General features: G+C 42.5%; 1 protein-coding gene across 1 annotated transcript in view; it reads left to right on the top strand.

The window, feature by feature from the left end:
* The window catches only part of HYDIN (HYDIN, axonemal central pair apparatus protein), a 289,232-nt gene that overhangs the window by 98,616 nt on the left and 177,670 nt on the right, over window positions 1-12,946 (top strand). Inside the window, exons 11-13 of the mRNA XM_004690198.2 lie at window positions 998-1,116; window positions 5,633-5,856; window positions 11,770-11,837. Coding sequence (XP_004690255.1) covers window positions 998-1,116; window positions 5,633-5,856; window positions 11,770-11,837 — 411 coding nt within the window. The remainder of the gene's footprint in view (window positions 1-997; window positions 1,117-5,632; window positions 5,857-11,769; window positions 11,838-12,946) is intronic.

Raw genomic sequence — 12,946 nt, 5'->3', positions numbered from 1 at the left:
AGACACTGATGAAAGACATTTACCCACAGGTGCCACAAAGCCCACAAAGCATACATTCAGACCATCCCTGGGAACATCACAGTCAAACTGTAGACAGCAATGAGTAAAAAGAAAATTCTAAAACAGTCAGAGGAAGAGTTACTACCTCAAATGAGCAATAAGACTGTGAACTTACTTCTTAGCAGAAATAGTGGAAGATAAGTGACAATAGAATATCTTGAAAGTGTTGATAGAAAATACAGGAAAATTTTCCACACATGTGTTCAAAGATATAGATTAACTTATAATTTGTACTGAAAAGTGGGATACCATTTACATATCCAACAAGGGGAGCTAGTTAAAAGAAAAAATACCTCTTCTTTAGGTGAAGTTATAAAAATGTTCCAGCTATTGAAAGACTAGGTCACAAAATAACATGTAACAGTATCCTCATTGATACCGACTGTCTTTAAATGTGAAAGGGCAGGCATAAAAACACTATCAGTAGTTTTCTTTGGGGGTGGAATTATGAGAGAATTTCCATTTTCTCTATAATATATGTCATAATGATTATGTATTATCAAATGAAGACATACTGGTTTTGAAAGGAAATAGACTGGTCAGTAGGTTAAAGGTTATGTTCTGTGTTTACTCCCTTGCAGACAAAGTAGCGCTCATTAATGAGAAGCACCTCTCTGACTTAGAGAAGTTACTTGGCTTTATGAAAAACTTAAGAATATGGTTAAGTCTGGGTTAAATTGTTTAATTATCTTTTTTTCTGCTGAAGTATCAGGCTAAATTGCAAAATAAGCTGTTCCCTAAAGATAAGAAATGTTCAGTATTCCTGTTTCCTAAAGATAAGCTAATTCATCAGCCTTGGTTAAATTGCAGTTCCCAGTGCCTAGTGCAGGCATTTGGTGCTGAAATCTTGATTGCTCACATTGGCAACAAATGGTAGGTAATTTGGAGGTGATAAAGAATCCTCTGGGATATAATAAAGTTGGCATTGTTTTTATAGGGCGAGAGATTCGTCTGCCCCTCCGAATCAAAGGAGAAGGAATGGGACCAAAGATTCACTTCAACTTTGAACTTCTGGACATTGGAAAAGTTTTTGTTGGGTCTGTACATTGTTACGAGGTAAGCACCAGAATTAGGTGTGCAACCCAAACAGTAACTGCACATTGTGTATGTGTGTTTATTGGTAGAAAATGTGTAGTCAAACCCATTTGGCAAAGAACTTACTTACTCAGACTCCAGGAATGATCTAGCTCTTCTCTCTCCCCTTACTTTACTAAAGGGAGTGACTTTTTTTTCTCCCTTCAGCCCTCTAACATTTCTAAAAGCTAAAAGCATCAAAACCATAATTTAACTGGCTTTATTCTCATCATTTTGTAGATTGCAAAGGGGAAAGCCATAAATACCTCTCCCCATCTGTTTAATGCTTGTTTCTGACAACACAAGTCCTACAAGTCACAAGATAGCGAACCTTTTACATTTTCCAGAATATCCTAATGCGAATAGCTGTTTTCACACTTCAGAATCTTTTTTGAACACATTACTATCCAATCCGTGATTTAAAAACCAGTCATCATGATTTCTGGAAGCGGTCCCCCCACCCCACTTTGTCTTTCCAATAAATAGAAAATGATCCTTTTACAAGATGTCCTCCTGGATTCATCCAGATCAATATTATTTCACTGTTACCTCATCCACTGTATTTGCCTCTAGGGTACTTTTTTACACTGTATCAAACGGTAACCATTGAGACTTCATTTTAGACAGATTCCTGGATTGTAAATGTTTGTGCTCCTATAGAGGTAGTGATAAAAGCAGTTCTGTAATGAGAGATAGGGCTCCTTGCTTTACTGTGTGTGCTGGCCATGTGTGTGCAGTTTCTGCTGTTCACAAAACTGAAATGTGGGTTTTAATTGCACTTGTTTAACAAATGAGGGCTCTCTGATTATTTCCACCAGCAGCCTTACCCTTCATGTGTGTTAAATATGCCTGCTTTCCTTCATTCCCACCTCACACAACCCTTGAGGAGGTGCATTTTCTCACTGAGAAGCCTTTGCACTAGTTAAGGGAATGCTATATAGGACTACACACAAATACTCAAATGCGCACTGTCTCAGATTTGATGGAAGCAGACTTTGTTGATTACTCAAAGCCCTAAACCAGGCTGGCAGTCAGCAGCTTGTTCTCCTCTAGCAGAGAATGGGCTCTTTCACCTCTGCTCTGCTGCACCGCAGGACTGGGGTCTCAGCCCAAAGGGAGGGCATGGGGGAGGCCAGGCCGCACAGAGGTCTGGGTAGGAGACATCAGGTGTCACTTGCGTTCAACTGAGTGTAACCTCACGTGTTGCTGGGCTATGCACACACACCTGTAGAGGGCACCGGTTCGTAAGTCACACTGTTCACACTGGCAGTGAGCTGTGGGTCTTTAGGGCTTTGTACCCTGTGGGAAAGAAGGCCCTTGCTGGCCTTTCAACCGCTCAGACACTCAACATGGGCAAATCCAGCCTAAGCTTGGCTTGCAGCCCCCCTGCCCTGGCCTGAAAGGTCGTGTCTGTGCTGTAGCGCCCCCTACAGTGCGGCTCGTGCCATTCTCAGTGCCCTGGGCCTCTTGGGCCACGTGGAAGGTTAGAGGGAGGTGGGTGAGATGCAAAGTACCTAAGATCCTAGTGAAATGAAAAGGCCACAGGGCCATCATAAAGAAGAAAGGGGTGCAACCACCGTGTGGCATCGTCTTTTATTGCTGTGTGAAAACAGGTCATTGAGGGAGAGGGAAAAGGTAGAGTCATTCTTGCTAAATTGGTATTTGTGATTTAGCAGCATGGGTGTTTTCCTCCCATCTTGCAGGCTGTGTCTGATGGATGCTGTATCAGGACAGGACAGTTAGTTCAGCGGCAAAGTGGATAGGCTTTCCCCGAATGGAGTAATCTTTTCTTGCAAATTTAACCGAGTGTACTTTAGGCCACCACTTCCCACCCTCCCAGAGTTGAATAGTTAAGCAAACCACAGGTAGCTAAGTCAGTGTCAAATGAGCTACCACATCAGACTGGGTAGTTTGAGAGCCATGCAGCAGCAGAGAAGGACACGGTAAGGTGCTTCTTATGGGGATATTTTGCACTCTCTGCGTATTTAATGCTGATGCCTCACTGCATCTCTCTTTCCATTTATTATGTTACCTACTCGAGACAAATTTGAATAGCTGGCTAGAGCCCTTAGTCATTGCTGAGCTTAGCAAACACTTAAAGAATAAGCCATAACCCCAAGAGAATATACTATTCCCCAGTGTAATTACAAGGAAAACAAATGAGAGATGAAGTTCTATTATAAGTTTTTTTCCACTCCAAGGACCTGGACTATGAGGGTAAGGGTGTTTCCTGGTAATCTAAAGTCTCAGCATTGTATACTACGTGATTTTCTGGATTCTGCGTATATAAGTAGGTGCTCCATATTGCTCTCTGTCAGGGGGGGGAAGAAGGGCATGCATTATTTTTGAAAAGGAAAAGCTAGTATCTTATACAAAATCTCAGTAAAATATAGCTGTGGATCCCAAATAGAAAGACAGTTATTGCATCTTCTCGGAGAGAAGAACAAATGTCCTCTAAGTTACCACTACCACCTTTGAGTTGTCTAGAAGTCAGCACTGGTGCATGTCATATGCTTCTTCAGCACAGGTAAATTCTAAGTCCATCTGGTGTGGCACTGGGGATATAAGTAATGACCACTCTCACTTAGAAGCACTCTTTGCCAGGCACTGTTTTGAGAGTTACATAAAGTAATAAATTTCCCCTTCAGCGACCTGAGAAGGTAGTAGACTTATATTTCACAGCTGGGGGAACTGGCACACAGAGAAGCAAAGTAGGTTGTCCAAGGTCACACAGCCCGTAACTCCGGGGCAAAGCTAGGAGTCAAACCTAAGGAGTTTGGCTTCCAAGTTCTTGGTGTGGTCATCACTTTTCTACGTGATCCCTTTATAAGTAATAAAGGGTGAGGCATGATTCTGCCAGGGATTTATAACAGGGCAAGGGGAATGGGAGATAAACAGACTTGAGTAAAATGCAAGCTTTGGTGCATTGCTTACTTCTCTTGGCAAAGTGGTTGTCTTCCTCTACTCTCCAACAGCTCTTGGTTCTTTTTCTCATCTTTCTGCTTCTTAGAAGTAACCTAATTAGTAGATTAGTAGTGGTAACCTACTCTGATCTTACAACAAGAACCTAGAATAGTTGACCACTTTCTCCTCTGCAACCACTTACTCCCTAGACATTTGTTCTCTGGATTCTTCAATCACACCCTCTTCTTCAAGACCAGGAATGACCTTGAATGAAAAACAAAACAAACAAACAAAAAAATTCTGCAGTGTTTTCTCAGAACTTCTGCTCCTTCACCTCTGTTCCCACTCAACTTCTTTTGGAAGTTTTCAGTGACTTCTGAGTTCCCAACTTGCTCCTTATTTCCTGCTGCCTTTCTGAGTGCATCTCATGATGGCTTGTGCACTCTTTTCTTCCAGGGCTTGAGCGTAGGAGTACCTACATAAGAAGTGCTATCCCCTTGTTTAGGTGGGAGCATTGGTGAGGACGGAGACTGTGGCTTGGAAGCCGGGGAATAAAACTGAGTGGCTGTGGTGCAGGTTCATAGGCAGGAATGGTGGTGGAGGCGGGCGGGAACCTGAGTGAGCTGTGAGGGACTTCGAATGCCAGGCATGAGCTCTTCACACACATACACACAAACACATATGCACACACATAGCTAGTTAGCAGGCAACGGGCCACGATATGGTTAGAAATAGTCATACTTTCCCGGCAGAAAACAATTGGTTGTAGAAGAGTCCTCAAACAATCATCCACCCAATAGAATCCCAGGTGAAGATATCCCAACAGGACGCAATCTAACAGCACAGGAGGGAGAACCTGGCCATCTGGAGCTCACAGTGATGTCTCCTGTATATTCTTCAAGCTACACACTCACCACAGGCTTGGGTACTTTTTGATCCTCTGTCCTGACTTGGTTTTTGTTTGTCTATGTGCTACTTAGTCTCTGTTTTCTCATGTGTATTTGAGAACTGCTTGTCTCCTCTTGGTTACTTTATGGAGAATGTTTTCAAAAAAGATATTTCCTCAGTCGAGACTAACAACTATGACAAACTCCATTTTAAAGAGAAGACTGAAAACACAGTACTTTCTGACTCAGGATTCATATCTTCAAAAAAAAGTTTCCCTCTCTCTCCTGGAGTTTTTCTTTGGTTCTAATTCTCGCAGCTACTTCTGTGTTGGTATTAAACAATACAGCCATATGATTTTTTAAAAAGATTTATCTATTCATTTATGCATACAGAGCTGGGGTACAGGCCAGAGGTGCAGGGGCGATGAGAGGATTCACTAGAGACAGAGTGGGGAGCAGAACAGGCTGGTCAATGAAGTACACTGCTAAGGGGAGCAGTGGGTGGGTCAGGAGAGGTCTGCTGTGCCATGTTGGTCATCTCCGGGTCAGGGGATTGAACTTGCACTGAAGCGGCTGTGGCTAGCTTGCAGTGGTGCACTCTTACCTGTTGTGCCAACAGGGAGGACCCCAACAGGCATGTGATTTTATGAAAGTATATTGGAGGCTTGTTGTTTACTTTTTCATTCTTGCTTTTTTAAAAAAAATAGGCAATACTCTCCAACAAAGGCAGCATCGATGCCCTCTTCAATGTGATGCCTCCAGCTTCAGCTTTGGGGTCCTGCTTTATTTTCAGCCCCAAGGAAGGTATCATCGAGCCAAGCGGAGTGCAGGCTGTCCAGATCTTGTTCAGTTCTACCATCTTAGGGCACTTTGAGGAAGAGTTCCTGGTCGGCGTCAACGGCTCCCCCGAGCCTGTGAAATTGACCATTAGGTAAGATTCCCCTATGACCAATGTGGAGATAATTGAATAATTATATAATTGGATGATTGAAGTTTTACTTGCTGCTTTCCTGAACAGCAAAACTAGATCTCATCTTGGAGATCCTGTCTTCTGTGGTATGCGCACATCAACATTAGGGGTGTTTTCTACTGAACACATGTCACTTACTATTGTGACCCAGATATAAGTGCCACTCTAGAACTTAGTTTTTCTGTAAGCCATAGCCTGTGTAATAAGGACTTAAACATTAAACTAGTTTCGAGTTACTCTCTCTGTTTGAAGGTTGTTTCGGGAAATATGTCATCACAGTAACTAACACTTGGATAAAATTACCCTCTTCACTAAGTTCTGGCTGCATCACAGTTTCTGTAAACCTACATTTCCCATTTTCACTATGAGCTCTTTAACTATGAGGAGTTCCTTAAGTATTCTTATTTGTGATGCCCTCAGGTACTGTAAGTGTCCACTTAACGCTGTCTGTCAGCCGAGGCTAGACACTTGTAGCTTTTGTGCTTAGAAGTCTTTTGGTGACTTCTCCAGCTGCTTGTGTTAATTGAGTGACATTAATAGCAGCATTCACCCTCAGGTTTTAAAAAGAAATTCTCTGTGACCAGCCTACTGGACAGATCTATAACTTTGGTTCCTGGTCCTTTAAAACACATTGCACTGACCTGTTTGGATTCCCACAGGAACAGGTTGTTAATTACCAAGGCAGTGTCTCTTGTTATAGTGATTGCTAGCAAGCCCCCTCCTCCTCAGCAGCCCCTGTGGTCTCTCTTGAGTTCTGGGGATAACATAGAAAAGAGACAGTCACATATGACCTAAATGATCTTAGGAAAACTATGACATCTATTGGAAACCCAGAATCTCAATATCGATTCAAAGGTGATTACTACTACTTTTCAATTCTTCCATCCAGAATCCCTGTTATGGGGTGAATTATGTCCTTTAATACCTCCCGATAGAAGGAAGATGTTTACATACAGTAGGATCACAAGGACAGACCTTAATCCAAGATGAGTGGTGCCCTTTCAAGGGAAGGACATCAAACACACACACAGGTGAAGACTGGTGAAGAGAAGGTGGCTATCTTCAGAGGAAACGAATCCTTAGGACACCTTAGCCCTGGCCTCTAGCCTACATAATTGTGACGAAAATACATTTTTGTAATTTAAGCCATTCAGTTGGTTGTGGTGCTCTCGTCAACTAACACAGCCCCTAGCACTAAATAGAGTGGATACATGTGCCTTAAGGGCTTGAGGTCTGGCCAAGTCAGCCTGCCACAATTATGTACTTTTTTTATTAACTCTCGGGATTTATCTGAAACATTCATAAGGCATTTACATTTTTCATCACTAAAACACCTGTTCTTGTGTCATTAAAAAAATGCAGACTGCTTAGATGAACCTTGCTCTCTTGGCCCATTGTTGACATCCCTCAGGAATGCACGGAGTTGAGAAGAGCAGGCCTACCTTTTCATGTCATATGAACTTCAGCCCACCTCTAGAGCAGTTCACAGTTAGGGCTCTCCCTGGGGCTAGTCCTGGGTGGTATAGCACTATGAGGCCAGTTGCAGCTGCTTCAGCACAAGTTCCATCCCTGGCCAGGGAGTTGACTCACATGGCATAGCAGACTGCTCCTGTCTGCCTGCTGCTCCCCTCAGCAGTGGATTTCAGTCAATCTGCCTGTTCTGCTTCCCATCCTGTCTCTGGTGAATCTGTTCACTGCCCCTGCACCTCTGACCTATAACCCAGTTCTGTAATGCATAAATGTATAAAATCTTAAAAAAAAAAAAAAGAACAATTCACAGTTCATAATGAACATGAGCATATTGATAGTTATCTGGAGGAGAAGGAAAACAAACTGAAAATGCAAGCTTCCTCCCCCCACCCCCCACTGTGGCCCCTTGAGGGTCCTTGACAAGCTCCAGTGGATGAGCTTTTGAAATCTCCATTCGAGTCAAGGATTTCTGACTCGTGGTATCAGAAAGTACAGCTCAGACTCACGAATGCCCTGCACAGCCTCCAGCCTCCTAGGCCTCCATACAGAAATGGGGAAGACAAAGCCTTAAAGCGTGGCTTTTAAAAACATTTCAGATAAAAGGAGTAATGGCTCTATGGGTAAGAAAGTAGAAGATGTTAAAGGAATAAAAGTTTACTCATCATGGAGACAAAGAAATGGAAGATGCTGGTCAAGACAGGCCAATTCTCCTTAGTTAAATAAGAAAACCCAACTCAGTTTACCTGGTTGTTCCCCATTTTAAGGTCAGCCTTATAATAAAACTGTGTTTAACTGTGTCTGACTGTGTCTCTCTCTCACACACACACACACACACACACACACACACACACCATATTACTCTATTTAGAAATAAATGTGTATTTTGTTCATTCATTTAACAAACTTTGCTGAGCTTCTCCCACATACACGTTTATATATCAGGGGCAGTGACTGTTGAATTTGGGTTTGTTTGACATCACTGTTCCATGAATCCTATTGCCTTAATCTTTAACTCTGAATTATTGATCTCAATTCAGGATGTGACTGCTTATTCCCTAAACTGGTCCCTAAGTTCACTAAAAATTAAAGTAATAGAAATTATAAGGTAATTAAAAGGCTACAAAGGGTAATTAAGGCATTTTTAAAATAGCCTTAAAAAAAAAAAAAAGAAAGCAATAATGGAAAATGGCAGGAAAGAGGACCAAGAAAGAGGTCAAGTCTTATTGAAAACAACTAGTAAGATGAGAGACATAAACCCTACCCAATCACTATAACATACCTATGTCCCTTAAATGTAAATATATTAAACACTTCAATTAAAGCCTTGAGATGGACAGAATACATTAAAAAATGCGCACATAAAACCCAGCCCATCCCATACATGCAGCCTACAAGGGGCACAGTTTTGATGTGGTGATACATTGGTTGAAACTAAAGGGATAGAAAAGATGGCATGCAAGGGTAGCCAAAAGAAAGCTGAAGTGTGGCTTCCACAGAATCAGATGAACAGAATGTGGAACAAAAACTGTTACTTGAGACAAAGAGGGACAGTACTACTTACTATTTGGCTAAACTCCCATGCCACCTTCTCATCTGGAGTGTTTATTCTGGTTTCTTCCAGAGGGAAGGAAAACCTGACTGCGGGAAGAATTTGTGTGGGTCTTCCCCCCGCAACTCATCACAGATTGCTCAAAGACATTCTTGTCTGAATCCCTTCTCTACTTTGCTTTCCTTAAAGCTCAGAGTTCTGTGATACAAGTGTTCTAGCATTGCAAACCAGTGACAGTAGTTCTGGAAACGGTTAATGTCTGGTGTCATGAATAAATGTCTGATGATAAAGGGTGAAAATACATGTATTCTGTCATCTGTTTTGGCTCCATACATCAATTTTGACCTTTCTTAAGCCTTTGCTAGGAACACTTTCTGGGCCTCAGAACCCAAGAGCTCACTACACAGTTAATATGGCGGATTCTAGAATTTAGTTTCTTCTTCTCATGTTGTCAGGTACAGTTCCCTCAATATCACATAATTCTGATTAATGTGCCTTGAGAGATCAGTTATACTTTTCTGTATCTATTTACTTCTCCAACTACATGATTCAGTATTTTAATTGGTTGGATGCACAACTCTAAAATTAATGTGATTTTGAAAACTTTCCAAGTCATTTTTATTCCACCCTAAATTAACATATGTATTTTGTAAATTTTAAAAAATTATCTTGCTGCTACTACTCAGTAATCAAAAAAGATATTTTGTGAAGTTTTAACCATCGCCATGGTATTTTACACTCCACTTGTTCTCTTGACATAATACAATCATTCTCTCTCTTGGTCTGTAAAATTTTAATTTTAAGACTATCAATTCACGAAGGACACAATCTTGGCAGATGCTGAAGCTCAGCACCTCTGTTAGAATTAATGTGACCAAACCTGTGTCCAGATGGCACCCAGTCGCTGTGCCTGCCACGATCTGAGCCTTTGAATAGATGTGCTTTAATTCAGGTGCACTCACCTCTGCACTGATGATGGCTTTGTGCACGTTTGTGAGCCTCATTCTCACTTTCTTCTGCCTTCTGTGAATTTCAGATGCTTCTGATCAGCGTGTTACCTTGGCCTCCCAAAATTCCTTTGACAAGTAAAGCATCTGACCTGTAGGCTTGTTTGACTTCTGCTGTATCCTAGTTCCTTGCTGAGTACCAGAGTCCTCTTGAAGCCACTCTGCATCACTAGCATGAGGTGGAATCGATGGTTCTGAGACAGTTTTTAGAACTGAAACTTGCCATACTGAATCTTTGCTGTGATGACACCTCCTAGGCTTCTCATATCCTCTCACCACATTATGCTCAGGTCTGAAGAGTTGCAAGTGTCCCTAGGTCTCTAGTGCATTCAGCAGTTGGGACACACCTGCGTCACCACCATCTGGAGCTAGGTGGATCAGGAGATTCATGCTTCATGGGTTTGCTGGTATCTGTGTGTCTGTAACTTTTCAAAATTTTGGTGCATGGATAGGGAATTATTTCTATTCTTGCCTTCAATTTAGAGATTTTAAGAGATATGGACCAAGGCTGATGTACTAGTTTTCTGTTGCTGCTACAACAAATAGCTTACTTAATAACTTAGTAGCAAACTTAACAGCTTAAAACAGTTTAAATTTAGGCCCTCCCTGGTGGCGCAGTGGGTTAAAGCACTGCACTAAGAAGCTGAAACCACTTCCGCATGAGTTCGATTCCCGTCTGCCCCGGAGGTGACCACATGGCGTGGCAGACCTCTCCTGACCCGCCCGCTGCTCCCCTCAGCAGTGTACTTCGTCGATCTGCCTGTTCTGCTCCCCACTCTGTCTCTGGTGAAGTCTTTCGCCACCCCTGAGTCTCTTGCCTGTACCCCAGTTCTGTATGCACAAATGAATAAATCAGTTTAAATTTATTCTTTCAGATGTCTGTGGAGCTAAAGCCTAACAAAGGTTTTACTGGACTAACCTCAAGACTAACAGCTGTCTTGGATGCTTTAGGGGAGAATCCATTCCTACAGAACCATTTCTGTTTCATGAAGTTGCCACATTCTTTGACTTACTGGGCCCCCCCCCCCAGGAGTGGCCGGTGGGGTCCTCCCATTGCTTCACTCTGATCTCTTCTTCTGCCTCGCTCTTCAGTGTTTGACCCACCTGCATAATCCAGAACCACCTCCCCAGCCTAAGAATTCATTAGCAGCCTTAACCCCTATTGCTACCTCAATCCACCTTTGCCATGCAACCTGGCACATTCATGGTTCTGAGGGATCAATAGTCACCCTTGGGAGCCATTGCACTACCTACCACACTTGAAGTCAGCCACAAAGTATAGAGTCTGCTACTAATTTTAAGTTAGAATGTCACCCAACTATCAAAAGGCCTTGCTCTGAGAGAGAAAGAGGCCAGCATTTAGCATAGAAGCTACGGATTCAGCCCTCTCTCGTATGCACAAGGAAAAAGAAACTGTGACCAAGTAAAGGTCACAGCTAACTACAGGAAGAATTGGATTAAAACAATTTTATAAAAATGTGGAAAAGCAGTGAGTGTTCAATGTCTATATCATTTGATCCGACCTGTAATTTTATTTTTTGCCTGAGTTAATACCTTTCATCATACTAACATTTTGTGCCATTAGTCCTTAGTTTCATGACCTGTCTGCCCTACCTCATCCATGAATAAGAATATGATGCTAGGTTAGCCACAGCGCCATTTACCAAAACCCAGTAGTTTTGAGATTTTGAACCACTAGAGCAGATGATCACCTTACGGAGTCTTTAAGTCCTACATTGTATAATTGATTTAAAGCCAGATTATGCTTTTTAGCACATACCTCCTCCCAATTCCTGATTGTCACTCTGAATTCTTCTCCTCTTCTCCAACTTGTGTTTCTGCTTCCAGAGGCTGTGTCATTGGCCCCACCTTCCACTTCAATGTCCCTGCTCTGCACTTTGGTGATGTTTCCTTTGGTGAGTATTTTTCCATTGGAAATGGAGTAGAATTACTTTTCTTTACACAGGGAGGAGAAAGTTGACAGAGACCCTCTCACCATATTTTTTTATATATAATAGTTTATTTTTACATCATTTTGTGCATTTTTTTCATCTCAGTTGTAATCCCCGTGGGCTTCCCATCACCAAATCACTCTCACCATTATTTTATGTCTAATGGCTGGGAGAGACTTGAATCATTCTCTCTTTCCTCTCAGCAAGGAAGGGCGACATCTCGGGGTCATCTCCTAGTTTATATGTGTAGGTTGGAACTGTCCCGGTCATGGCAAGCTGTCAGACCCCACTGTCCTCACTCTGCCAGTGGTGGGGTAGCAGAAGGCCTAAGCCTCTCTGGACCCCAGTGGCCCCCACACCTTCTGAGCACTCTGTTCTGTGTAGATGCTGCCTGCCCGAGTCTGTCTAGCTACAGCAGCCTTTTCAGAAGTGCTCTCAGGTTTAAGGTGAGGAGGTTGGCTTGCCACAGGCCTCATATAATGTGGCTTAAAGGACCAGGTGATGCAAAGCTAGGACTTCACCCGACATTGCTGGATCTGAACACAGCAGAAGGAGCCCATGAGCCAAAGAATGTGGGCGACTTCAAGAAAGTGAAAAAACTTAGGAATAGACTCTCTCCCCTGGAACATCCAGAAAGGCCATTTGGAAGAGAGACCTGTTTTAGCTTAGTGTTGGAGACTGGCATGTACTTGCTTAGAGATACAATCTAGATGTGGCATCAGGGCCCACTGGGATTCACGATGTTAGGATATTAAAAATACCTATGGTAGGAGAAAAGGAAGAGTGCTGTTGGTTGGTTTCTAAAATGTTTCAAGTCTAGCCATAAAAGTTTCCATGGTAGGATTAGGTGATGGATGACATAGCTAGTTGTCAGATGGACTGAAACTACAGTGGTGTTGAGGAAGTTGGGTGGAGACTGTTCCTGAAAGAACAGGAGACATTGAGAAATCCTCAGATTGGTCAGAGAATAAAATGGACCAAGTAGCAACTCATGTGCCAGGTGAAGGACCACAAGGGACCAGGTAAGTGTCTGCAAACCTACTATTTTTTAGGAGGTAAAAGAATGACGGAAT

The sequence above is a fragment of the Condylura cristata genome, unplaced genomic scaffold, assembly GCF_000260355.1.
Source record: "Condylura cristata isolate star-nosed mole 26May11 unplaced genomic scaffold, ConCri1.0 scaffold00028, whole genome shotgun sequence".
NCBI lineage: Eukaryota > Metazoa > Chordata > Mammalia > Eulipotyphla > Talpidae > Condylura > Condylura cristata.
The sequence above is the reverse complement of the archived record's forward strand: the minus strand, read 5'-3'. Positions and strand labels throughout refer to the sequence as shown.